Source organism: Oenanthe melanoleuca, chromosome 20 (genome assembly GCF_029582105.1).
Source record: "Oenanthe melanoleuca isolate GR-GAL-2019-014 chromosome 20, OMel1.0, whole genome shotgun sequence".
Taxonomy (NCBI): domain Eukaryota; kingdom Metazoa; phylum Chordata; class Aves; order Passeriformes; family Muscicapidae; genus Oenanthe; species Oenanthe melanoleuca.
In genome coordinates this window covers 375,443-400,748 of record NC_079353.1, presented here as the reverse complement: position 1 = coordinate 400,748, position 25,306 = coordinate 375,443, and the positions used below count along the sequence as shown (strand labels likewise).

General features: G+C 45.7%; 2 protein-coding genes across 7 annotated transcripts; one reads left to right on the top strand and one right to left on the bottom strand.

The window, feature by feature from the left end:
• Positions 1-1,395: 1,395 nt before the first annotated feature.
• On the bottom strand, positions 1,396-24,772 carry STAU1 (staufen double-stranded RNA binding protein 1). Of its 6 annotated transcripts, none has more exons than XM_056507468.1 (15): positions 24,510-24,772; positions 16,492-16,767; positions 15,580-15,704; positions 14,670-14,826; positions 13,687-13,825; positions 12,996-13,161; positions 9,110-9,208; positions 7,551-7,781; positions 6,850-6,993; positions 6,233-6,379; positions 5,488-5,560; positions 4,258-4,577; positions 3,424-3,546; positions 2,935-3,020; positions 1,396-2,372 (listed from the first exon to the last, which is right to left on the bottom strand). In XM_056507468.1, exons 2-15 carry the CDS (start codon positions 16,688-16,690, stop codon positions 2,285-2,287), a joined length of 2,097 nt encoding a protein of 698 aa, XP_056363443.1. In that variant the 5' UTR covers positions 16,691-16,767; positions 24,510-24,772; the 3' UTR covers positions 1,396-2,284. The 6 variants fall into 6 exon arrangements, with proteins under 6 accessions (XP_056363443.1, XP_056363444.1, XP_056363445.1 ...); XM_056507469.1 differs by having other exon boundaries at positions 7,551-7,763; XM_056507470.1 differs by having other exon boundaries at positions 1,396-2,358; positions 24,510-24,642.
• On the top strand, positions 21,912-25,129 carry LOC130261502 (collagen alpha-1(II) chain-like). The gene is made up of 2 exons (XM_056507811.1): positions 21,912-21,918; positions 23,904-25,129. Exons 1-2 carry the CDS (start codon positions 21,912-21,914, stop codon positions 25,127-25,129), a joined length of 1,233 nt encoding a protein of 410 aa, XP_056363786.1.
• The last annotated feature ends 177 nt before the right edge of the window (positions 25,130-25,306 follow it).

Below are 25,306 nucleotides of genomic sequence, written 5' to 3'. Positions count from 1 at the left end.
AGACTTCAAGAAAGCCATGAAAAGATCTCCCTGAACTGTTGGGTCGGCAGCTTCTGTGATAGTCAAAATAAAACAGCACACAATGGGGGTTGGAAAAAAAGCTTCATGAGCTTCTGCCACATCACACACACTGTTCTTTTAGAATAGGAAAAATCCCAAACACAAAATTCACAGAATGGATTACTGCTGTGGGTCCCATTCCCATTTGGCCCTCCTACAGAGTACAAGAACACTGTCAGCTGTGTCTCCTGCCATTGCTGCATCAGGAAAAGTGAGGGACTGTAGCAGTCAGGCAAAGCCCCCTTTAATGCAGAGCTCACGTCAGCTTACCCAAACCCACACGGGGCCACGAGCTGGGACAGGAGACACTTCTCTTCCACAGGCCAAGAGGGGATCAGGGTGCTCAGCAGCACTGAACAGCTCTGTGGCAAGGTGCCTTAACCCAGGTTCTTACAGAACACAGCACTGGCCACAGTGACTGCTGCAGAACAGTCCCAAGAGCAGGCTCCAGCCCCATCCGAGAAGTCAGCAGCAGATGCAGGTGGGGAGAACCCGGGCCCACTGCTGTCAGTGTGCTCCCTGCTCTCCAATAGGAATTGTTTAGTAAGGAGTTTATGAGTTGGAAAAATTTGCAATACAAAGCCTTAGCCTAGCAAGTTTCTTTTAATTTTTAAATGTACAGCATTTTAGTTCTACAAATGTAAAAAAAAATTAAAAACAAAAAAAGCTTTACAATGTTTGGGGGTTTTTAGCTTATAATGACCACACCCAATGTAATTCAATGCAATCTGGTCTGCAGTTCCTGTGGCCCGATTGCTTTGGATGATGCAAATAAAATGGCCAAGACATCCAGCTGTGAGAGAGCACCTGCAGGAAGTGCTCTCTGTGCAGGAGCTGCTCCTGCAGGTCACAGCACACAAACACTGAGCATACTCACACTGGACAGACAGTGCCAGTGCCAGCCTGGGCAGCACCCAGCTCTGCCTGCAGCCCTGCCCAGCATGCTGGGCCCAGCCAGGACTGGCCTCCACTCACAAGCAAACAAGGACACAGAGTTTCATCTCCACTTCGAGGAAGTCCCATTCACTGGCCAGGTTCCTCGTTTCCATGAACTTTTAAGTTTCACTTTGAAGTCCAGTTTGAGCTCCCATTAACACAGCTGCACTGACACTGTGGCACAAAGAACAGACTGTACCCACGTCACTTTGCATTCCCCTGCCCTGCCAGGTCTACACACCCTGCACAGCACAGAACATGGAACATTCTCTATGCACTCGAGAACCACGGGAAGTTACTCCACAGCTTAACACACTGCCCGGACTAGAGCACAAGCATTACAAACCTAGAAAAAAGCAGCCCCTGTGGTGGTGTACAGGAATAAATTAACCAAAAAAATTTAGTATTACCATTTATTGGTGACAAACACTACGTTTTACTTACATTCCATGGGGAGAAAAAGTTCCAGCGTAAACAATGAACGGAAGCAGTACTGAACTCGCGCGGCTATCGTGCTGTACCTGGACCAATGCAAACCCCGGCGCACCCCCGTGCGCAGGAACACAACATCAAAAGCAACACAGTTATATAGAAACATAGGTCGTTTTTTTCAGCCCTACATGGAGATGTAATTAAACAGTATAAAGCACTCAAGGAAAATCAATCTGCAGTTTTATATGCACTACATTGAGATCATATCCTGTACTGTAGTGAGCTGTGAGCCACCAGCACAGTCCCTAAAACAGCTCCAAGATCGCTGAAAGTCACGGCGCTTCGAGCTCCCCCACCCCACACTCAAGAAAACTAGAAATTAACCAAAAATGATCAAACCAAGTTTAAAATTCATAAAGTGTTTAAATTCATTCAACCATTGGATAATTAGGGTTGTTTTGCGAAAATATGGGGCTTTTTAAAATGGTGGGACACAGCCTGTTTCCAGTGAAACGCTGCTATTCCAATAAAACCAAAATAACCACATACATGGATATGATCTTCCCAAGTTAGTTCACAGGTAACATGTCAGTCTCAGAAGACAAAGTTTCTAAACTGTGCTATAGTTCTAGATACAATTAAGAAACTTTTAAATGAAAAATTTATAGTGTCATTTCAATCAAAACAACATAATGAAACTAAAAATGTATCACTGTTTGAAGAAAAAGCAACAGTTATGATTTAGACACTACAGTAGGTTGTAGAGACTGTAGCACTCCAACAGTTAGGTTACATTAAGAGGAAGCATTTGATTTTCTCTGGTGCTTTCAGGTTTGGGTTCAGTCAAGGGCCTGTTTCAGGCAGTGCTGTCCAGTGTTTGTCCCAAAGGGTTTGCGCTCGCCGGTTTGAGGAGAGGGTCACTTTCCATTTCTTGTTTCACACATCTGAAATGAGAAAACACCTGTTACATAGGAGACAAAACACTATTTCCACAAATAAGATTCTTTGATACAAATAATTTGATGTGCATTTAACCATTTGTTACCATATAACTGCTCCGATTTTTAATCAATTAGCACTTCGTTAATCCCATCACAGTTAATTTGAGAGCTTATCATCTCAGTGAGAGGCTCAACTTTCTCTCCTCCCAAACCCAGCCACAGCAATAATTTGTACCCTCTCCATGATTCTGCTGAGAATGAGCTTTGACCCCTGCACATCCCTTCAGCTGTGGAACACAAGACTGCAAGAGAGAGAGAGGAGCAGCTGGAGCCCCAAGCCCCATGCAGAGTCCCACAGGGCTGGGGTCACAGCACAGCCACCACGCTCCACCCACTCACTGCTGCTCCCTGCTTTGCCTTGGGCACATGAAAGCAGCAGCTTTGACCATCCAACCCTCCCTCTGCTCCTGCCTTTCTGGCAAACCAACCCCCATGTGTTATTGGTCTAAAAACTCTCCTGGGGTTCATCTGCATCAGTGCAAGGGAAGTCGTGGGAAGCACTCACACAGACATTGGTCCATTTCCTGTCCTTGGCATCTCTGTGGTTTGTTGGTCCAACTCAGACAGCAACTTTAAAATATTCAGTGCAGCCTAAAGGGAAGAGAGAGCACTCAGCAATTCAGCCTCTGGCCAGTTCAGTAACTTAGTGAAAGCACTCAACCCAAACAAATGTTCTTATTTTGGCGGAATTTTTAAAGAATAAAGTTCCATAGTTATGGTGGAAAATGCAAAGGTATAGAATTTCATCTCTCTTCATTAAACAATTGGATGAAGTGCTTTTTGTAGATCAAAACTGTGCTTCTATGTTCAGCATAATAAGCATTATTTAGATTAGATTCTGATATTATTAATCATTATTTCCATAACCTGTGAAGTGTTAGACAGCAATGACCCAGGAACCGCAGAACATCTAATGGCTCCCAGCAGTGATATCAAACCTTGGCCTCCCCTCAGGGAAGGCCCACGAGCAGCATTTCAGCAATGCCCATCATACCATGTCGTGGCAGGACTCCACATCCTTTCCAATCCCATGGCTGATCAGCGGTGGCTGAGAGGAACAGTTTATAAGAGATACAAACTCGTTCTTGTTATTTTTTGGGAAGTCTTTATATTCAACCTGAAGAAAAGAGAAGGATTTATTTCTTTTCAGTTAACCAAGTACAGGAAGTATATCACAACTGCTACAGATTCTTTGCCCATATATGAAGCTGAGCCTTTCTTCTTATCATTCTCTCAGCCAGTAGAGCCACTCCATTTGAATTTTAACCTTAGAATGTTTTTTAGTACTCACAAGAGCTTGGCAAGGTTCCTGCATAATGATTGTTACTGGAACCTTTCTTCTGACAACTGCTGCATTTCATATTTCTATATTATGCTTTTTGATCCACTGAGCTCATCTGTCATATGAATATAGGAAATTAATGCAATTCTCATTAAAGGGAGCAAATATAAGAAAATGCAGAGCTTACAGCAAATGTTAATGTATGACAGATGATTAGTGAAAAAACCTAATTTCACATCAGCCAAGTTCAAGTGTACACTGTCTTCCTACACTGGGACAGTTTTCAGGACATGCTTCCTTAATTTTGTTCTTCCAAGACCTCAGAGTAGCACTGAATTGGGGCTGAGAATGGCACAGAAATGTGCAGTTGAAAATTAAATTTTAGAAGATGTAAAATTCAGTACATGTCATAGATAAAATGTTACATGAATTTCAGCAGGCTCAGACCTCATCTCTCAGCAGCAGAACCAAAAAGCTTCAGGACAAAGCTTCAGGCCAGAGCAGCCTGGGAGCTCTGGAGGAAGCCCTGCAGAGTGGAAGACCCACCTGGATGCCCTGCACGTGGGACAGGTAGTCCAGCTGCTCGGAGGGCCGGGTCAGGGGCCCGGGGGGGAAGGGGCCCGAGGAGCTGCTGCCCTTCAGGACGGTCTCGGCCGTGGGAGAGGTGCCCCCGTAGAGCAGCTCCCGCGCGATCATGGCCGTCACCGTGGCCTTGGCCGGGTTGGCAGCTGCCCTGCTGAACTCTTTGGTGTGGTGGCCTTGGTTGGCTCCTACAGCCTGGGCAACCTCAGGGACCATGGGAAGAATTCCTGCAGGAAGCTGCTGATGGCTGAGATAAGGCATCCTAAACTCATCTTCTTTATTACCTGTGAGGAGAGAGGGCACGCTGAAGAGCTGCTGTTTGAGTCCTCCTGCAGGCACACACAGGCACCAAAAGTCACTTGGGAAAAGAATTCATTTTTCAAATTACTTCTGGAATACTAACAAACTTGGTAAGCTCAACCAGCCTTTGGAGGGCCAGAGCTTCAGCATCATCAAGATGGAGTTTTCTTCCTGAATTACTGACTCTGCAACACCTGCCTCTGCCAAAGGGAGCACCTTGACCTCCAGGAGGAGCTCAAACAGGCCAGCCAAGCTCACAGACACCTCAGCTGCAACCACATTCTAGACATATCTTTTGCTTTCAGAATGTTGTATTCCATCATTTAAACTGTAGGAGCAAATAATGAAACCACAGAATGGCCAGAGCCACCATTAAATGATGTAAAGAGAGGGACAGTCTGCAAAGTTTAAACTGTATATTGTGAGAACAAGCAGATAGGAAAGGTAAAATGGAACATTAGCACAAAGAGGCAAGACTGTCAATGGACAGCAATTTACTGACATTACAGTGCAAGTTAGATTAAAGAGGGGTAAGACCAGCTTTTTAAAGGAACTCACACACAGCTATGGGTGAAACTTGCACAGGTGTGCTCAGGAAAGATGGGGAAGGCAGTGCCACCAAAATAAACCAAGGAGTCATTTTTATGGCAGAACAGATTAATGAAGCTCTGAAGGGCTGAGCTGTTTCAGGTCTAAGGATGAAAGCCAAAATTTGTAGATGGCAGAATACAGGATAGCAAAATCCTTTCCATTTGGTTTGGGGTTTGAAGCAATCCTTTCTATATGGTTTGCAAGGCAGCAGCTGCACAGCTGTGCCCATCCCAGAGTGCTGGAGGGACTGGGACAGACCTGGCTCCCCCAGCAGGGCCCTGCTGCTTTCACCAGGTTACTCACTGGCTGAAGTCTCTTCAGAGCCCGGCTCAAAGAAGGTTACTTTTCTTCCATCACCTGGTTTCTTCACTGGGGTCTTAAAAAAATAAAAGGAAAAGCTATTATTCAAAAACATCAACAATTACATTGCTATCAAGAAAAGAGAAGTTCAGTGATTCTTATTCACTGAAGGCCTAAAACACCCCAGAGCAGTGGTATTAGGGACACAGCTCCCCAGTAGCTACCAGAATAAAGCCAGTTAAACAGACTTTGGTCACTGCTACTGCTGACAGAAGCACAAATGAGCACAGACATGAAAAAGAGAAAACCAAGCCTGGATTTGCTGTTTGAACTCCCCAGCAGCATCTGCTGAATCAGCAGCAGAACACAAGGCTCCTTCCCTAAAGGACCACCAGACAGACCCATAACAAACTTTTCACTGCAACTGTGACAAGGCTGTGCACAACTATTGCTCCAGAGTCTGCAAGCTGCTAAGACTAACACTTCGATTATCACAGGCTCTGACATGTTTCATAAAGCAGGAATACATTCATTTATCCTTCTGAAGAGACTCTGATTTACTTGAAAACCCAAAAGTTTAATGTATCCAAAACCCTGGATATTCCATATTTTTTCTTGAGAGCAGTCCCCTGAATACAATTGTTTCCTGTCTAGGGCAGAGAGAATGAACTTCCTACCCTGCCACGACCTCACAAAGCTGCTTCTGTTCAGCTCAGCCTTAACCAGCTGCTGCTTCCTCAGGACTCACCTTCTCTTCTGTCTTTAATGCTGGTTTTGGAGGCTGAGGTTGAGGGACTTTGAAACCTAAAATTTCCAACATATTTTCAGCTGCATTGCGTTTAGCAACCTTTTTGTTCGTGCCCATTCCTTCAGCTGTGTGTACACCAACCTTCACCTGGACAGAAGAGGAAGAAAATTCAATTCTGAAGCAGTAATGGGGGATGCCCTTATTAGTGACCTGTCTCCAGCATGCAGTGAGTCACAGAACAGTTCAAGTGATCATCGTTCTAGGCAAGTTGTCATTTATTATCAATAATCATTGGCCTTCAAGCACAAAGAATCCAAACAGAAGTCACACAAAGACCTGTATTCCACCATCTCACCTCTGGTACCCAGGTCAGTGTTAATAAATACTACATTACAAGATACAAGCAGCTTAGTATCTCTTAGCAGAATATTCATACTCCTGTTAATTAAACATTAAGCAGTTGCATCATAGACTAATGGTGCCCTGTGCATTTTTTTTTTTTAAATTGGCTGTGACTTTTAAAAAAATTGGTGTGTGCCATGCTCAGAGCCAGACTCCCAGGGTCACCCCCAGGCCCCCCCAGGGTCACCCCCTGGCCCTGCCCTGCCCTGCCCCACCTGCATGACGAACTCCCTGCGCCGGGGCAGCCCCCGCTCTGTCACCAGCAGGTACTCGGGCTCCTTCTCCTTCTTGGCCTGCTGGATCTGGGCAAGTCTGCTAATGGGATTCATCCCTTGGCCATATTCTGGACTTGTCTGCAGCTGTGTAGAACAGTGTTCAGGAAAAAACCAAACTTTATGAATATTTGGTTTAATAGACAAAATGCAGCATGACATTGAATTAATTCATCTCTAGATTTTAAAAATACTGAAATAAAAGTTGCTTAATTAAACACTGTCACAGCCAAAGAGAAATATTCCATTTATTTGGCTCTGCTGCCACACTTGACCACATGTAACCTACCCTGCTAATAGCTTTACAAATTCTAATCCTGCTGTCTTAGGAGGGACAAGTTTGCAGGAGAACTTGTGCAAGCAAATCAAGCAAAACCCGAAGCTGTAAAGTCTGAGGCTTGAAAGTCAGAGCTTGATTTTTATGTGCTGCTCTTCCCTTTATAAGGTTTCTCTTTCATCCTGAATTTACTGATAACTGCTATAAAAGTGGTGGCAGAACCCCATTAGAGTGGGAGCAAAGTACCAGCTCACTTGTTTCAACACGAGCTGGTAAAGGCTGAGCAGCTGCAGAGTATTTATAACTGACTCAGAAAAGCCTCTGATGATTATTTGCACAGCCAAAATTCCAACCTTTTCCCTCTTACCTTCACTATTGATTTTGTTTTCTTTTTGATTCGTGGCTTCATTTTCTCAACTGTAGGAAGGGGTGGCAATTTTTTCAGTTCTTCTAGGACTGCTATTGCAGCATTTTTCTTTGAGATCTTCTTGCTCTTTCCTTCACCTTCACCCATGAATTCTCCAACTGATACCTTGGTTACAAAACTCTTCATATGGGGAGGACCACTTTCCTTGGTCACCTGTTTCAGAGGGAAAAACTGAGTGAAAGTGTGATAAACACTTATTAAAAATGGCAGGGCACATTGTTTATAGCAAACTTCTCTCAAGAAGGTTTTACATTCTCATACAATCCAAAAAGTAAAGCATACTCACTCTAACAACCTATTCCCACCCAACTAAGCATACACTTTTAAAAAATCAGATGCAGCAAACAGTATTTACACAAGTCATTAACCTAACTTATTTAATTTACTGATTTACTGTTTCAGTATAAAAATAGGACTGTTCTATTTCACCAGTGTGTCCTTCCCCACAGTTAACAGCACCTCATTAAATATATCATGGTACAGGAACAAAACATTACAGACAAAGCAACTCTTTGGGATCTAACATTTTAGTCCAGAAATTCTGATTACTGAACTCTGAAGTTCTGAGAAATTCTGGAGACATCTAAAAGATAGATGCTCGCTACAGATTTAGGTTTTTAACTCCATTCATAACACCTCACACTCCAAAATATCCACGAAATCAAACAGTAAGAATGAATTGAGTGCTTCCACCCACAATTGGCTTTGTGTGACAGTGTATTGATACCAGTGATGCTCAGGCTAATTTGCAATAATTGAAAGTTTCTTGTAAAATTTCAGAGAACAGTTTCAGACGTAATTTAGTTACACACAATTGCATTTTCTTACTCTAATAATTCAGACAGTTGGCTTAAATGTTACTCTGCCAGCTCAGGAAAGCAGTGTGATAAATTCATATTTTAGTGAAACTGATGCTCCTGTGGAAGCTCCTGATTGAGGATAACTGAAATGATCAAGGAGGGGCAAAGAGGCAGCAAGCAGCCAGGCCAAAGGGAAAGGAAAGTCAGATGCACATGAGGTCACCTCATGGCAAGAAAAGAAACCTACTGTGAGACTCTGCACTTGTGGGTAGTCCAGATCAGTGCTCAATAAAGCAAATACTTCCATATGTGTCTTTCAGAGCAAGCTCTACTCTTTTGCCTCGACTCTGCACTTCCATGTTCTAATCCTTAGTGCAGGGTTGTGTTTTGGTTTTTCACTGTAATAAGTTTTTTTCAAAAAGCTTGGAAAAAAAGATTGCACAGACAACCACAGCATAGCTGTTCACTCCATGTGATAATTTTAGGCATGAATCTGTGAACAGGTGGATTTTTCTTTTTTCTTCCCTTTACCATATAAACTCCAAAACAATCAGGGTGACTGTCAAAGCTTAAAGTGTATTCACAACTAACAAGTTATGTTAAAAGTCAGTTGTTTGGGTTATTTAGGAGAGACTCAACTTAATGTGAACCCTTAATAGTCTAATAAAAACAAATCTAGAGCTTGTAAAGTAAACATACCTCAAAATTCACAGGCAAGTTCCTTTTAAGTGCAATCTCAAAAACTTGGCTTATTTCAGATTTATTGAGATTTTCATCATCTGGTTCTTTTCCGTTAACCTAAAAGAAGCATACTCTATTTAAAATAAAGATCCTATTAAATTGAATTTTATCCATTCAACCACTTTACTGAACTCTCCAAATTTTGAGTACTCTAACCTTTACTGCCATGTTACATAAATGTGGAGAAATGCAGCCCACTTCCTACAGAACTGAATCTCAAGAAGCTCGTTAAGGTGTTTGTGTAAAAGCTTTCAAACCTTCATATTTTCATGTGCTCACTGCAAGAAAGAACAAATGGAATAAGGGCCAATAGGTTTAAAAATGTGTTTACAGAAAATGAAACTGAAGTGCTAAGTGCACTCATTTCCAAATGGAAGTACCTTTATGAAATACAGTTTTCATATACTGATTGGACATTTGCACCAAAAGCACTAGGACAGGATCAGGTAAGAGAAAGGGCAGGAAAAATAAAGATTCTGACAGTGGTACTAGTGTGAATGAGGGATGGCTGATGAGCCCCTGGCACAGCCCTGTCCTTCCACAAGCTCCCCTGTAAGTGCTTCACCTGCAGCTTTCTTCTCATGTCAACAACATCCTACCAGGAACCTGCCCCAAACCAAACCTGGCCACCTGTGAGAGCTCAAACCTGCCCCAAGCCAATCCTGGCCACCTCTGAGAGCTCAAACCTGCCCCAAGCCAATCCTGGCCACCTCTGAGAGCTCAAACCTGCCCCAAGCCAAACCTCTGAGAGCTCAAACCTGCCCCAAGCCAAACCTGGCCACCTCTGAGAGCTCAGACCTGCTGGACAGCACTGCCTGTGAAGCTTTCCTACAGGCACGTCTGCACAGCCCCAGGTAAAGCTTCCACTGGGATTCCAAAGTGTCCTCACTGATGCTGGCATCAACATGAGCTAAGGCATGTCAGCAGCAAGAGAAAGTTTAGGACTAAGTGTCCAGCAGTGATATTGGAAAGACCATGATAAAAATGAACAGCAACAATATCACTGATCATATAATGCCACAATACTAGTAATGCAAACAGGTAATAAAAATGATTGAAGTATCTTCCTGGAGCAGCAGCAGGGGAGCTGAGCTAGAGTTTTCAGAGATTAAGACTTGGTGGATGGCAGCGAGTATCCCCCATGCCTGCTACTAACAAGTTAGTTTAAAACACAAAGGATTTTTTTATCCCACCAGTTCAGACAGGCTTTTTAGTCCACTAAGAGGCACCTGCCCTCCTCCAGGAACTCTTGCAGTTCCCTTCTCTTCCTCACGACTGTTTGTGGGCATTGCTGAGCCCTGAGCTCTGCTGTCCCTCCACAGCAGGGCCAGCAACAGCAGCTGGGACTTACCAGGGCACTAGGCAACAAACACAGAAGGAAATTCTGAGGCAAAATTAGAATTCCTGCCTAAGAATCATGCTAAGAAGCCCAGCTGTCCACATTTCCTGAGCTTTATCACCATTTATCACCAGGTAAGCCCAGCCCAGCCCCAGCAAGGCTCCCTGGGATCTCCCAGCACAGCCCCTCCCAGGGCTCAGCATCCAGCTCAGCTCCTCAGGCAGCCTTGGTCCAGCCAAGTGACAATAAATATCATTACACATTTTCTCCCTCCACTTGCTCCTAAAGGTGTGGGAAATGATCTTTCCCTTAAAGTCTAATCATTTAACTCAATGATTCCTTCTAAGAATCACAGAAACATTAAGGTTGGAAAATATCTTTAAGATCATTGAGTTCATCTCTTATTGTGCACTGAATTTTTTCTAATTTAGAAATACAAGAGTAAAATTCTATAAAACAAAAATGTCTAAAAAACCCCCCCAAATAACAAAAAAATGTACAAAATTACTCCCCCTTAAAACATGTGAGTTCAAACATCAGAATATTCTGTTCACACAAGCATGCACACAAATGGGGTACACCAAAACAACTACATTTAAAAGAAAAATTACTGGCAACATCAAATGATTGTTAGGAGTATCAGGATTATGTCTGCTTCTGAAATCTTCCTTTGCCTCTGCTGTAAACAGACATTCTTAACAGCATTTCTCATGACCTTGCACTCCTGTATCCTTTCATGCCCTTGCCTCACTGGATGCAGGAATGAACAGGGTCCACTCAGCACCACAACCTTCCTTATTCTACTTCCATCACTTTAAATAAAAACTTGATCATTCAAGCACTTGTTACAAACCAGCACACCCTGCTCCAAGGCCCTCTCTCCTTTCCCTAAGCTGCATTTCCTACTGTTCCTCTACAGACAAGTCAAATATAGGTTGAAAAATAAAATGACAAATGCAGTTTTCTCAGTGTCAAAACACAATTCAGGTCCTGCTTTATTAATAAAGTAATTCTTATTTAATTCTCCTTTCCTGCAGTCTCTTGCATCATTTACTTCCTCCACCCCTGGATTTACACCCCTCATACAGAATGAGACATCCTACAACAACTGCAGTTTGTTCTGAGAAAATCACATTTATCCAACCCCAAAACACAATTCTATACATTTCCAGAAAGTGACCTGTCCTGAAGCATTTCTGAAGCAGAGAACAGAGAATCATTCAGTGCCATGTGAGCCCTGCAGAGCTGCTGTCCCTGAGGGGGAAAGGGTCCACGAGAGGAGCTGGCCTGTTACAAGGGTGGGCACAAAAAGGGGATGTTCTGCACCACTGACACAGCAATATTCCAGAATCTGGGGCTCCCTGCACTGCTCTGGCCTGTCCTGCAGCCAGCTGGCCCCTGCCCACACTGTGCCAGTGCCCAGCTCAGGTTTCAGTGCAGGGCTCAGCCCAAGCCCCAGCTCCTGCTCCCAGCATCGCTCCCTTTTCCCAACAGCACAGCAATCCCTAGCAGCCTCCATCCTTCAGCCTGCACTCCTCCCTCACCTGAAGCAGCTCCAGCAGTGCCTCCCAAGGCTCCTCCCTGCAGGGGCAGAGCCAGGGCCTGGCCAATCTCTGGGCAATGCTGACTCCCACTCACCAAGCTCTGACTCAGAGTCCCTCGACCCCACATCTCCTCAGGCCTCTTGCTCTGCCATTCCTGGCAGTTCCCAGCTATCCTTTTCTCAGTCTGACAGCCCCTGTTACCTTCTTGGCCAATTCTTCATTTTCCTTCTCGCTCAGCACACAGCCAGACTCCATACCCAGCAAGTTCTCACACTCACAAGTCACACTTGTCCCTTTGCCCATGGCAGCCAACACACACAAGGGGTGCAGGCTGCCAGCCAGCCCAGCAGCAGAGCAACTCCTGTGCTCAAAGTGACACCTCCTGCCTAAAGCCACTCCACAAAAAAGCACAAAAACACAGTAACTGTATCGGAATGGAAAGTGCTGGGCAGCCACAAATATAGGAAGGGATAAAAACGTAATTCTTGTACTTCTGTCAAAATGTGTGTATGAGTCTACTACTTCCATGCATTTCCTGCTCTCCTAGAACTTCCATGGTTCTTTCCAAAATCATGCAGGAATTTGTCCCAGGAAGTAAATTCATGCCTGAGTTTTATGTTGCCCATTTATGCACTTCTTCAGAAGTTTGTGTAGGATCTGTACCTGGTAAGATATTAATTCCTATCTATGCTTCCAGTGCTCATATCTGACAGAGGTCTACAGCATTGCTGTGGAAAAACATGACAGTAAAAAAATTAACATAACTTCATCTGGGAAAATTCTAGTTCCATAGAAATTTACCCTTTTAAATCAAAGTGTTTCTACTGACAAAGTAAGTCACCACTGCTACACAGAATTAGGTTTCCCAACTGTCCCCTTCCTCTCAACAAGAAAAAAATCTACAATTATATCCCAGTTTATTCTAGCAATTTATGCTTACAGCACTAAGATGAATTCCCACCTCTGGTTTCTCAGGCAAGGGCTCATTCTGCAGAACTTTCAGAGCTTTAGCAGCTGCATCATGCTTAGCAGCTTGTCTTGTTCTTCCCTTCCCATGAAACTGCTGCCCTCCAATTGAAAGCTCCACTTGATAAAGTAAAGGCCCAACAGGAAAAGGGTAAAAGTACCTGTAAAGAGAGGTAAATAAGCAAATGATTTGGCCCAGAAAGCAAACAGTCAGATGTGGGTCGATCTCTTAGATACCTGTAACCACACCAGCACTGAAGCACTAGTTTTAAAAAGCCAAATTTTGATTTAGAGCCTAAAAGAATTTAGAGAGCTACCTTTGAAACAAATATTGACATTCCTTGCTTCATAATAAGAACACATTTCTGACCAAGTGCTACACAAAGACAACAGCACTTCTATGGATTTGGCAGGCCAGGAAGTTTAAAATTCTTTAAACTGTAACTTTAATTTCAATAGTTTCAGAAGAATCATCAAACTGTTTTCTTCACTTTTGCTTTCACATAGAAAGGAAATGCAAGCAATATTTACCTGATATTTAGCTATTAGCTTAACGAAGCTGGCTATACCTGAATGCTCCCAAAACCATTTCAGCTCCAGCCCAGCCCCCCTGCCCACCCCCAAGCCAGAGCAGGTCTCAGAAGGTGGGTTCCCCAGGGTGCTGGGTGCCCAGCTCAGGTACCCACCGGGGGGGGTAGGTGCCGCCCCGCAGGCTGTAGCTGTAGCTGGATCTCAGCCCCGTGTAGGGGTCGATGGGTTTGTACAGAGGTTTCTTGCCCAGCTTCATGCACAGCGCGTTCAGCTCCACCGTGGGGGTCACACTGTCTGCAAGAGGAGCACAGGCCCTGCTGTCACAGGGAACTCAGACACTCTCAACTCTCCCTGCTGCCTCACAGCAGGCAAAAACCAGCTCAACTTCTGCCACATGCAGCATCTCAAATGACTGGATTCCAAACAGAACTCTTAATGAACAGAAACAGAGCAAGCCTAGATGATGCACATTAAAGCAGCCTCATACAGTCGTGACAAATCCTGTTACAAAAGAGTAAATTTGCTGGAAGCTCTTCTTGGATATGTTTTGGGAGGTTTTATTTTGCTTTTAATTTCTGAAGCTGCCAATTTACCTATGTTTACAGCATATCTAACAAAGTGCAGAAAAATAATTTTCTGCAGTAAAGGAATTTCTCCAAACACACTTTTAAGTTACCAGACATGCCACATCCCTTCTGTGTCTCCTGCTTACTGAGAATGATCAAACATTTATCTGTCCTCAATGACCCAGGAAGGGTTTCTATGACTCCTCATTTCCAAACTGCAACTCGCCCTGCCAAAGGCAGGTAAATTGCTACTGAGGGCTACAACATTTCTCTCATAGTGGGTATGAAGAACTGACTCCCAGCCCATTCTCACCACAGAAAGAACAGTGTCTTTCAGTGTCACTAAGTGTCTTTTTTTCTACCAAGAGGCCTGGTGTAAGGTAACTGCCAGAAGAAAATGACCTAAGGAACAGATGCACAGACAAATTTAAGCACCCACTAGCTGACACTGCCATTGTTAAACAGGCAGAATCACAGTTTTTATCTATCCTTATGCAACTTCAATACATAGCAAAAGCAGAAAGGTGTAATCTCTGTATTATTATTTTAAATCAGTTGGTTGAGGCATTTACCTGGATTCTTGCCTTCACTACGAGATGGACGAGCCGTAGGCTTTGGGAATTTTGTCCCTTCCAAAGCTTTGGCAGCTGCTGCATGTTGAGCTTTTTTAATACTAGTTCCTTCAGCTTCCCAGTGCTGGTCCCCAAGAGTCAGCTGCACTGTAAACACCTCAAAATCACAAACAGGCATTTTGTAAAAAGCTGCTTCAGAATTCCTATTGTTTATTAGACCCTCTTACACAAAACACTGAGTCTTTCAGTGATGCACAAGTTGAGAATATGGTAATCCAAGCTCTCCTTAACTCCCATGGCATCCCCACATTTCCATCACTTTGGACACAAACAGGATTTTCCTGATTCCTGAACCAAGAATTTCACCACAATTGTGGCTGTCAGGTATCCTGCATGAGATGTGACAGGCTGAAAACTCAGAGCAGTGTGAGGAGGTGACAGCCCAGGATTGCTGCTGTGCCCATGGCACTGAATAGCAGGCTGGAAACTCACCTTTGGGACACACAAATCCACTCCTGCTTTAATCCTCTGAAAGGTTTATTAAAGATATTTTCCAGCAGTTTGAAGGAAGTTAAGTTCACACTGTGCCATTAAAGCTTCTACATGCCCACAGGTGAATGAAACGACAATTGAACAGATGTTCTGAATGTTTGTTTTTTTTTTCTATTTTATATTTTTTTTGTAAATGTCAACTCCTTCACACCTTGAAGCTCATGTGACATTTTGGGAATCCAACCTTTTACTTCCCAGGTACCAGCTTCACACTTCCCTACCACTGATGCTTTGGGGGGCTTCCCTTTCCTGTCTCTTACTCTGGATTATCTGGCACCAAAATCACACACATTGCCTTCCACTCCTGAGGATGAGGGAGCACGAGCAGGAGCAGAAAGCAACTGGGATGAACCTTTACCTTGGAATGAGCTGGACCTTGCTCACTCAGAAGTTTGTACTCAGGCTGAATCTTGTTGAAACGGGCTAATTCATTCACAAGACACATGGGGGTTTTCTCTTTGGGGTTTGCCATGTTTGAAGGAGCTGAAAGGTTACATAAGATCAGATAAATTAACTGATAACTGTGAATTCTACTCCATTTTAATTCAAAAGGACACCTCAGTGTCTTAGCCTCTAGCTGTCTGCAATATTGGAACAGCTTTGCTCAGTGGCCAAACTGGTAACAATCTATTGAACTTTGGGATTCTCCAGTAGAGCTCATGCCTAAAAAGCACCACCATCAAATTCAAGGTTCTAATGCAAGCCAGAACTATGAAGTTAGAAGACTCCTGCACACAACTCACATCTTATCCAGATGTGATAAGGACCAAACCAAGTATTCCTCATCAGCATTCACTTTGAATAATTTCAAAAACTCAGTTAATTTCATTTCCCTTTTCCTAGTTTCCCCTATTAGCTATTTTTTATTACCCTTTATTTGTTCTATTGCATTTTGTTAGCATAATATATTTATCATTAGACTGATTATAAAAGAACTAAAGATAACAGAACTAAAACTATTTCAAACAACATTTTTTCATATTTAAAGCAAGCTACTAGTAGAAAAGATTGAAATTAATGTTTCAAAAATTTAACGTCATACAATTAAAAATGTTCTTAACTATTACATACCAATAAACATACCAATTAATTTCTGGAACTTTATGCAAAATTATGCTTCCACCTGTCTCCAAGAGATTTCATTCCATGGGGAGCTACTGCAGTTGTATAAATATTTCTTTTAAATTACGTGTAGGTGCAAGAAATGTGAAATACATCATGCCAAACTATAAGCACTACAATACATGCAGTTACTGACCCTGGATCTTACCTGCAGCTGCACTGGTAGATGTAACTGAAGCAGAGGGCAAAGCAGAGTTCTGGATAGGTCTGCCTGCATTTTCAGAGGGCAAAGAACTGGTAGTAGAAGGAATACTCAAAGGCTGTGAAAGAGATGGGTTTTTACTCAGTATTTGGCTCCCTGCAAGGGCAGCAGAAGGATTCTGAATCTGAACTTGAGACATGTTCATTCCAAGCAGAGCAGATTACTGTAGGCAAACAGCTTTGAACGCAGACAAACTCCAATTTTGGAAGCCAAATTGCTGACCTAAAATGTAAAGATGAAAAATAGATTATACCAAATAGTTAGCATTCTCTAACAACCTACTGAAATTATTCCTCCATCAGTAAAAAGACAAACAGTGTTCAAGCAAGCAGCCACTGCTCCCATTCTGTGCAGCTGGTCACTCACACACCCAGGGCCCAGCAGCTCCACCCATACACCCCACCGTGCCTCACACTCCTTCCATTCACAGCAGAGGGCACAGAAGCTTTATTTGTGCTTTTTCATTACTGTCCATCTCTCTTCCCCATGACTGAATCCTGTTACTTACACCCAGAGCCACTGGTTATGCACTGGACAAGAGCAACTTCCACGGACAAATCACATTTCATGCATTCCACCACTTGAAGTTCAACTTTTTCACTTGGAGGGCAAATAAATGCAGTCTTTACAAAAAAACTGTTTAGAGAATACATCCTTAACTAGAGAGTTTTCCCCCAGGATCACCAAGAATGCCAAGCCACTTATGAAGGGAGGAAGCTGGAGGACAGCAGGAAATGCTGAAGTAGCTCTGGCTGGGAAAAGCAAAGGTGTAAGAGTTCATAAACTGTATCAGCCACAGGTATTGTGAAAGTTTCTATTTCTTCTATTTCTATTTTCTTCTGTTTAAGTCAGGACATGTCTCATCACAGCTCAAGCATGGATTCAGAGTCACTGGGCTCTCAGCACTACAGACAAGGGTGGGAAGTGCCCATGGCACCTGGGGCCATTTAAAAGCCCCTTGGAGCACAGGACACGTCCCAGCCCGTGTGCAGTGCTGGGACAGATCTTCCCTGTGCTCACAAATCAGTATTAGATTTCTCTTACACATGGATGCAAAATTATCTTCATGTTCAGCCAGTGGAACCTAAATAGACACAAACAGGTCAGCTGCCCATATCCACTTACAAGCCACATATCAATTTATTTATTAGAAACACATTTTACAGCCAAGTAAATCCATTTTACACACAAAGGCACTCACACATGCACAACACACACGCAGGCCACCTGCAGACCTGATTAGGGCAGCAAACAAAGGTTTATTCTTTCCTAACTCAAAGGTGAAAAGGAGAAATCACTGCTCCAGCTACCACCAGGGGGCTGCTAGCAGCAACACAACTCCACTAGTGCTCTGTGAGCTCCAAATTCTGAACCTGTGAATGGACTTCCAAATCTGAGAGGAGCAGCAATGAGTCAGAGGGAAATTTTTAGCTAGTTACTGACAAAACAAGCCTGAGAGGAGAACCTAGATTAATACATTCATGGACAGAAAGATTCAATTATTTATTAAATAAGATGTAAGAAACTACTGGGAAACAACAGATACACCACCAAATCTACCATCTGGAGTATTTCTACTTTGGAAAAAAAAAATCATAAACATGTCAGACTTATCATAGTACCACCTGGATAACTTTGTTTTTACTAGAGAGCAAAGATTAGTTCAGGTCTCATTAGTCCAGAAGACACATATGCAGATTAAACTCAAAACAAATCCTATATTTGACTACCAAATTTGTAGTTACACACTGGATGCATTGTAGCTGTGAGTGGTATTAGAGAGTCTGTCTAAAGAACCTCTAAGAAAGTGCAGAATCAGACTCCAGAGTAACTTTACAATCACTGAGTTTCATTCCCAAGAGCATCCCTAGAACCACTGAAAGTTTTCAGCTGTAACACAACAGCAATAATTGCCTGGCAAAGACTGTACCCAAGTCTTGCAGATGAAGAAATGCAATGAAGCCTTCAAAGAGAAAGCAAACACTCCTGTCCTGTGAAGTGCAATGTCTTTCTAAGGACTGAAGTCACAGCTTTTAGCCACCTGTTTTCAGAAGACAACACCAGGGTTTGGCTGCCTGGGCTCCTGCACACGGGGAGGTGGCTGGCAGTGGGATGGGACAGGACAGGGCTGGGCTGGCAGGAGCAGGGAACCATCCTCAGGGCTTGGCTGCCCACGAAGGGACCCTGGCAAGGACAGCCCCGTTTGCTCTGCCTGTTGCCAGCCCAGCCCCCAGGAGCTCAGAGCACAGCTCTGCTCCCCCAGGGCACAGCACAGCCCCTGCTCACCTCTGGGGACTCCAGGGCACATCCCGCCCTTCACACAAGAACCTCCAGGAACATCTGACAAAACAAAATGGAATCTGTGTTTGCATTCACAGCTACTGTGCAGATGACAATCCTGGAGCTGATTCGTGGCAAGCATTTCACTCAGGTAAAAAACTCACTGACCATCATTGCACATTTAACTACGGGCTATCAGGGGATTCTGAAAGGGTTTACAGGGCTTTTACAAAGAAATATGCTCTTTACCCTATAACAGGCTTCTAAAATTCAGGAAGCTGAAGCTAACAACTCATGAAGGCTGTTCAGTGGACAGAGGAACAAAGATGCCAGGATTTCAGGCATTGTTCCACATAGTCAGGGGTTAGATACTGCAGACTTTCCAAGATACCTGCTGGTGCAAGCAACTGATCCCTACTGACCACTGGAGGTGCTGCTAGAACTGAGGCCACTCAGATGTGCAAGAGAGGTGAAAGAACAAATGTTGCACTCACAGTCCAAGCCAGCAGCTGAGCACAGAGCTGCTGCTCTCCCACCTGCACAGTTACCTCTGGCTCACTCACCCAAGGCTACTGAAGTGTTTCCCAACCAGAAGGGCATCCCACCCAGGGGGTGGCTGCACCAAACACCTCAGGGACCTGGGGCAATATTAACTCCAAGGGATTCCACATGACACAGGACTGCTCATCACCTGCTCTTAGATTTTTGTTTTATTTTGGTGCATCAGTGCCTGGAACACTCCTAGAAATTCTGAACACATTAAAATGCAAGTTCAGGTGTCACTAAGGTAACCAAAGAAATGCACGAAGATGTGAGCATGGCCAGTCCACTCGGCCAAAAATAAATAAACATCTTCATATGTAAAAGAATGTAACATTTTTAGAAAAAAGCTTTGTTGTTTTGTTTTATTGGGGTTTTTTTCTTTTTTTTTTCTTTTTTTTTTTTTTTTTGTGTTATAATTCACACAGGAGTTGCAGATAGAAGCCAGAGGACCAAGCAAAAATCAAACACTTCCTCTGGATATTCATGTTTTACCACAACTTGTCATATTTTAATATGATGCAAATTGAAAGGTAAGAAACTTTAATGTTTTAAGTAAGTTTCCTTTAGGAGATCCAGAGAATGAAGATTTGTATTTAGTTCTAAATAGGATATTTATGATGGAGAATGCCTAAAAGGGAAAACAGAGATTCACTGTTTTGTTTCCTAAAGGCACAAAAAATCTTCAGCAGAGAATGTCTCACCCTACACTGAGTTCACCTCTATTGGATCACGAGGACTTGTGTGAGCCTTCCCTCACCACTGACAAACTGCTCAGCACAGCTGCTTTCCCAAGCAGAATTTCCAGCCTGATCAGGAACCCTCCCTGCCCTTTCCCCAACCCCAACTGATGTTTCTCACCCAAGCAGTGCAATCTCACAACAGTGCTCCTTGAAGAATTACAAGTCATTTGCCAATTTTCCTCCTGTAGTAAGGCTTCCAGCTCTTCTGTAGTGAGGCTCTTCTTCCTAAGAGCCCTAGAGATCAGCTCCCAAACTGAGGCCCAGACCTTAATTCACAAAGCTAAACCAAAAGTAAACCAGACACTGAGAAACCCTGGTGGCTATTAATTGCAATAATTGATACAAATTCTACCTTTTGGCTACATTTCCAATCTAGTGATTCCACTAACAAATAGGCTAAAACCATTTCAGAATGAAATTATCTCAGTGCTGCATATGAAAACTGTCACTACATGGACTACTCTAAATGGAAATCAAAACCTATTTTATTCTGCTTACAAATATAGCACAAAGTGTTTAATCCTTCTTCTCCATGCCTAAGCCAACTGCGTGCAGATGCCAGCAACATCATTCTCAGCCACAAAATGGGGGAGACCTCAATCTTGGTTAGGGTTAGAAGAGGACAGAGCTCCTGAATTTACTTCAGACAGGCATTTCAAACTCTTGGGCTGACTCCCAGGACTGTGAGCAGCTCTCCTGCTGGCACAAGGGAGGATGGCACCGGACACCACTGAGGGCACCAGCAGATGGAGAAGAGTTCCACCAACACCCCTTCCCAGCAACACTGACACTGCCAGGCTGCTCCAGGAAAAGCCCTCCCCATGCTGAGATCAGCCATAAGAAGCAGCCCAAGCAAGGTGTGCACTAGTCCTGCTCTGCACTCAGACACTGAGCCCTCAGCTGGAGCCTGCACCACCTGGGAACCAGCCCCAGGCAGCAGGAAAGGAGGAAAAGCCCAAAACACCCAGCTTCAGAGAAATACAACCTATGGGACAACTACTAAAGGATCTGAACTTGTGTATTCTGAAGAGGAGAGGGCTGGCTGGGACCTGAGATCCAGCAGTTCACGTACTTGAAAGGATTTTGGAGTGGAAAAGAACGATCTGTTCTTTATGGTTAAAGTGACAGAACGAGGGACAGCAGCTTAAAACACATCAAGAAAGCCTTTCCTGCCAGTCACACCAGTGCCCTGCTCAGGGGACAGGAGTTCCCTGCTGGTGGCAAGCTGCAGGTCACTGCCATGTCCTGAGAATGAGGCTGGGATGTCACCTGAGGGATGGCACTGAGGCTGCCCTGCAGGGGCTGGATGGACCCTGCAGTCCTGTGGGGCTGCATCCCCTGCACTGCCTGCACCTCTGCACTGCCTGCACCTCTGTGCACACCTGGCTGCATTCCCTGCACTGCACACACCTCTGTGCACACCTGGCTGCATTCCCTGCACTGCCTGCACCTCTGTGCACACCTGGCTGCATTCCCTGCACTGCCTGCACCTCTGCACTGCACACACCTCTGTGCACACCTGGCTGCATTCCCTGCACTGCCTGCACCTCTGCACTGCACACACCTCTGTGCACACCTGGCTGCATTCCCTGCACTGCCTGCACCTCTGTGCACACCTGGCTGCATTCCCTGCACTGCCTGCACCTCTGCACTGCACACACCTCTGTGCACACCTAGCTACATTCCCTGCACACACCTGGCTGCACCTCTGGGGCTGCATTCCCTGCAGCTGGTATCACAAGGCTTCCTGGCATCAACCAAGCAAAGCCATTGACACACAGTAGCCAAGGAGCAGGTTCAGCCATGGGAAGTGAGATGCTGAAGGCAGCACTGGCTCCTCTCTGAGGGGCAGAAGCTCCCTGGCACTGGGGCAGCAGAGCAAGGCACGTTCCCTGCTCCTCATCCAAAGTGCTCTCAGGCAGGACAGTTCATTTATCCCAGCCCCCAGCCCAGCCTTGCCCCTGGGGAGGGGACCAGGGCTCAGCAGGACAGTCTGGGGCTGGGAGAGACCAGGCCCAGCTCACACTGCAATCCAGTCCCCACTGTGAACAGCACCTTCTGCCCTGTGTGCAGACTGGAACACATCAGTGTGCTTCACCCCTAAATAAAACCCTGATTAAAGGATTCCTTCTCTCCTCCTCTTTTTAAGGAATTTTAAATAACTCAATTGAGTGTGGGACAAGAGAATCAGCCACTACATTGATCTGAGGCACAAAAAATAAATATCCCCAAACTCTAGGAAATTTGTTGAGATGCTCTGTTACCTAAAATACCTTTAAAAAACCCACATTAGGGGTAGCTTTGTAACATACAGCATAACATTCTCAAGCTGCTGCAACAGTGTTTAAGAGCATCTATTTACAATGGGAAAGTACAAACAAAAACTCACTATAAATTGATAAACAATGACTAAATTTTACAGACTTAAGGCTGTTTTCTTCTTAGATAAATCTGCAACATCTCCACAGGACAGGATCCATCCCAAAAGTAACACTTTGGAAAAAGATGCTGCTGTTTTTGATAAGGGCACAAACACTAAATGTTATGCAAAGTAGTCTGGAAGCCAAGATATGGATTATTAAAGAGATAAGAAAAGCAAAAATTTGGAAGGACAAGAAAGAAGGAAAAGAGGGAACTACCAAACACACCTATAAATCAGACAGCTCCAAACAATGCAAATTGATAAACCTGGGAGTGACATAGTGAATAAACACCTAACTGTTTACTTCCAGCTCAATTAGCATTGTGACAAAGCAGCACAGGGATTTTGGCTTTTTTCCCTGCAGCAGAACAGGCCACAGAAGCCAGAGACCCACAGAGCCACTGCTGGGAGTCAGCATGCCCAGGGCTCCTGCACCTCCAGTGAAATAACAAGCCCAGCAAGGACCCTGGCCAAAGGAACCAGCAAAAGGGCTTTGCAATGGTCATTTCTCTCCAAAAGAAAATGGCTGTTCTTCAGGAAGATCTGAAAGGCACAAAGCAACTTCCAGCTTTGCTCTGATGTTGTACACTCACATCACTTCAAATTTATTTTAACCTATGAATAATTTTGCCACAAAACACTTTTTGAGTGACTTGTACTGATAGTGAAAATATGATTCATGATGTTATGAAAAACTCTGAACAGAGTGTCTGCTTAAAATAACAGTACAAAAAGGAATAGTTTCTTGCATGCATCCTTTTAGAAGAGTTTCAAAATAAGTTTGTGATTCAACTTCAGAAAATAGAAAATACAGTAAAAAGTTCAGCTCCTGGGCTCTTTACATTCTCATCGAGATGTGAGACTTTCAGTGAATCTCTGTAAAAGTTAGGACAAACACATTTGTTGCATGTGTGAGATAATCAACAGACAAACCAGAAATCCCTTTATTACACTGCAGCCATAGCTGCATAATCAGAACTCAAATTCTCACATCCACTAGTGTTAAAGAAAACCAAACCCAAAACACTGCCTCAAGTCTGAGCAAGGGAACACTTGCACATTCTAGTTAGAAGAAACAAGATTTTATAAATATTCCATTCCAAAAGCAGACAACAGACTTCGTTCAGGTACTTTATTTCAGTGATATATGTGTGTGTATACACACACCTAGCCTTCACTGACATTCCAAAGGATGCTCCTCTCAGGGTTGCCCTAAACCTGCCAGAAAAGCAACAACAGAAATACCCAGCAGATGAATGAATCACAGAAATGGCTCTGGCATCACCAGGCACAGCATCCCGGGACTGCCCAAAGCTGCACCGTCTCTAGGACAGGGGAAACCTTTAAACGGAACTTGTTGCTTTGCATCTCAGGAAAAACTAGTGTTCTACTCCGGAACCAGCAAGAAGCGACGCTGGAGCAGCGGCTGCTGCCAGAGCAGGGGGAACGAGGGGCGAGCGGGGCTGTGCCGGAGGGGCCGGCGCTGTCCCCGCGCTGTCCCCGCTCTCGCACGTGCTGTCCAGCAGCGGGCTCGCCTCGGCAGTGCCGGTACCGCCGGCCCCGGGGATGCTGCGTGCCGGGCTGCGGGCGCTCCGAGGGCCCCCGGGGCCGCCAGCAGCACCGGCCCCGCTGCCACGGGCCCCGAGCCGGGCACGGCGGGCAGGGAGCGAGCACCCCCCGCCTCGGCACGCCCGGAGCGCCGCTGTCACCGCCCGCGCCGCCACCCCGGCGCTTCCCCGCCGCCGCGGGGCCATCGCGCTCCGCTGCCCGCTGCACAGCCCAGCCGTGCGCGGGACGAGCACCGGGCCGGGAACGGGCACAGGCGAGCCCCAGACGGGCAGCGGGTTCCGGGCCGCCCCCTCCCCACGGCCACGGCCCCGGCCGCGGCCCCGGCCCCAGCCCCGGCCCGGCCCGGCCCGCCAGGCCCCGGCGCCCCCCACCCGCGGCCCCGCCGGGTCTGGGCCGCCCGCGCCCCTCACCTGCGCTAGGCTCGGCTCCGGGCCGGGGCGGGCGGGGGGCGCTCAGTCCATGGGCCGGGCGGGACCGGCGGGGCGGCACAGGGCAAACACCAAAGAGAATGAGCGGGGCGGTGCGGCCCGCCGGAACTGACGGCAGCGCGCCGGGGGCGGGGCCTCGGCACAGCCAATCGCCATTGGGCGGGCCCGCAGCCGCACCGCCCTCGCCGCGAGCCTGCCCAATGGGCGCGCAGCCTGCCGGCAGCACCGCCTCCTCCGCCGCGACTACGACTCCCGTCGCGCTCCGCGCGGGCCGCAGAACGGAAAACTACAGCTCCCGGCGTGCCCCGCGCGGGGAGGGCGGTGCAGCTGCGTCCGCCGTCGCTTCCGGCCCCGCCCCGGCCGTTCCGGCGGCGGCCGTTCCCCCGCCCGCAGCCGGTGCCCGCACGGCCTTTCCCCGCTCGGACAGCGGGCACGCGGTAAAACACGTGTTGTCCTCGCAGCTGCGCGTGCCGGGAGAAGAAACGGGAGCCGGGCGGGCGCAGGAAGGCACGCACGGCAGCCCGGAACCGGGAGCCCAGGCTCCTGAGAGCGCACACAAACCTGACCAGGGCGTCTGTGGAGACAGCGACAACACCAGTTAAACCTAACCCCAAAATGTCCAAAACCGCTTCAGTTTTAATAGAGCAGGAAAACCCCAGCTGGAGCCCGATCTCTGCTCCCAGGGAAGAGCACCTGCCCTCACATGCTCTGCTCCCAAAGTTTGAGATTTGCTCTGGATGATCCTACAATGTACCTAAACTAGTACGTAAAGAAAAACC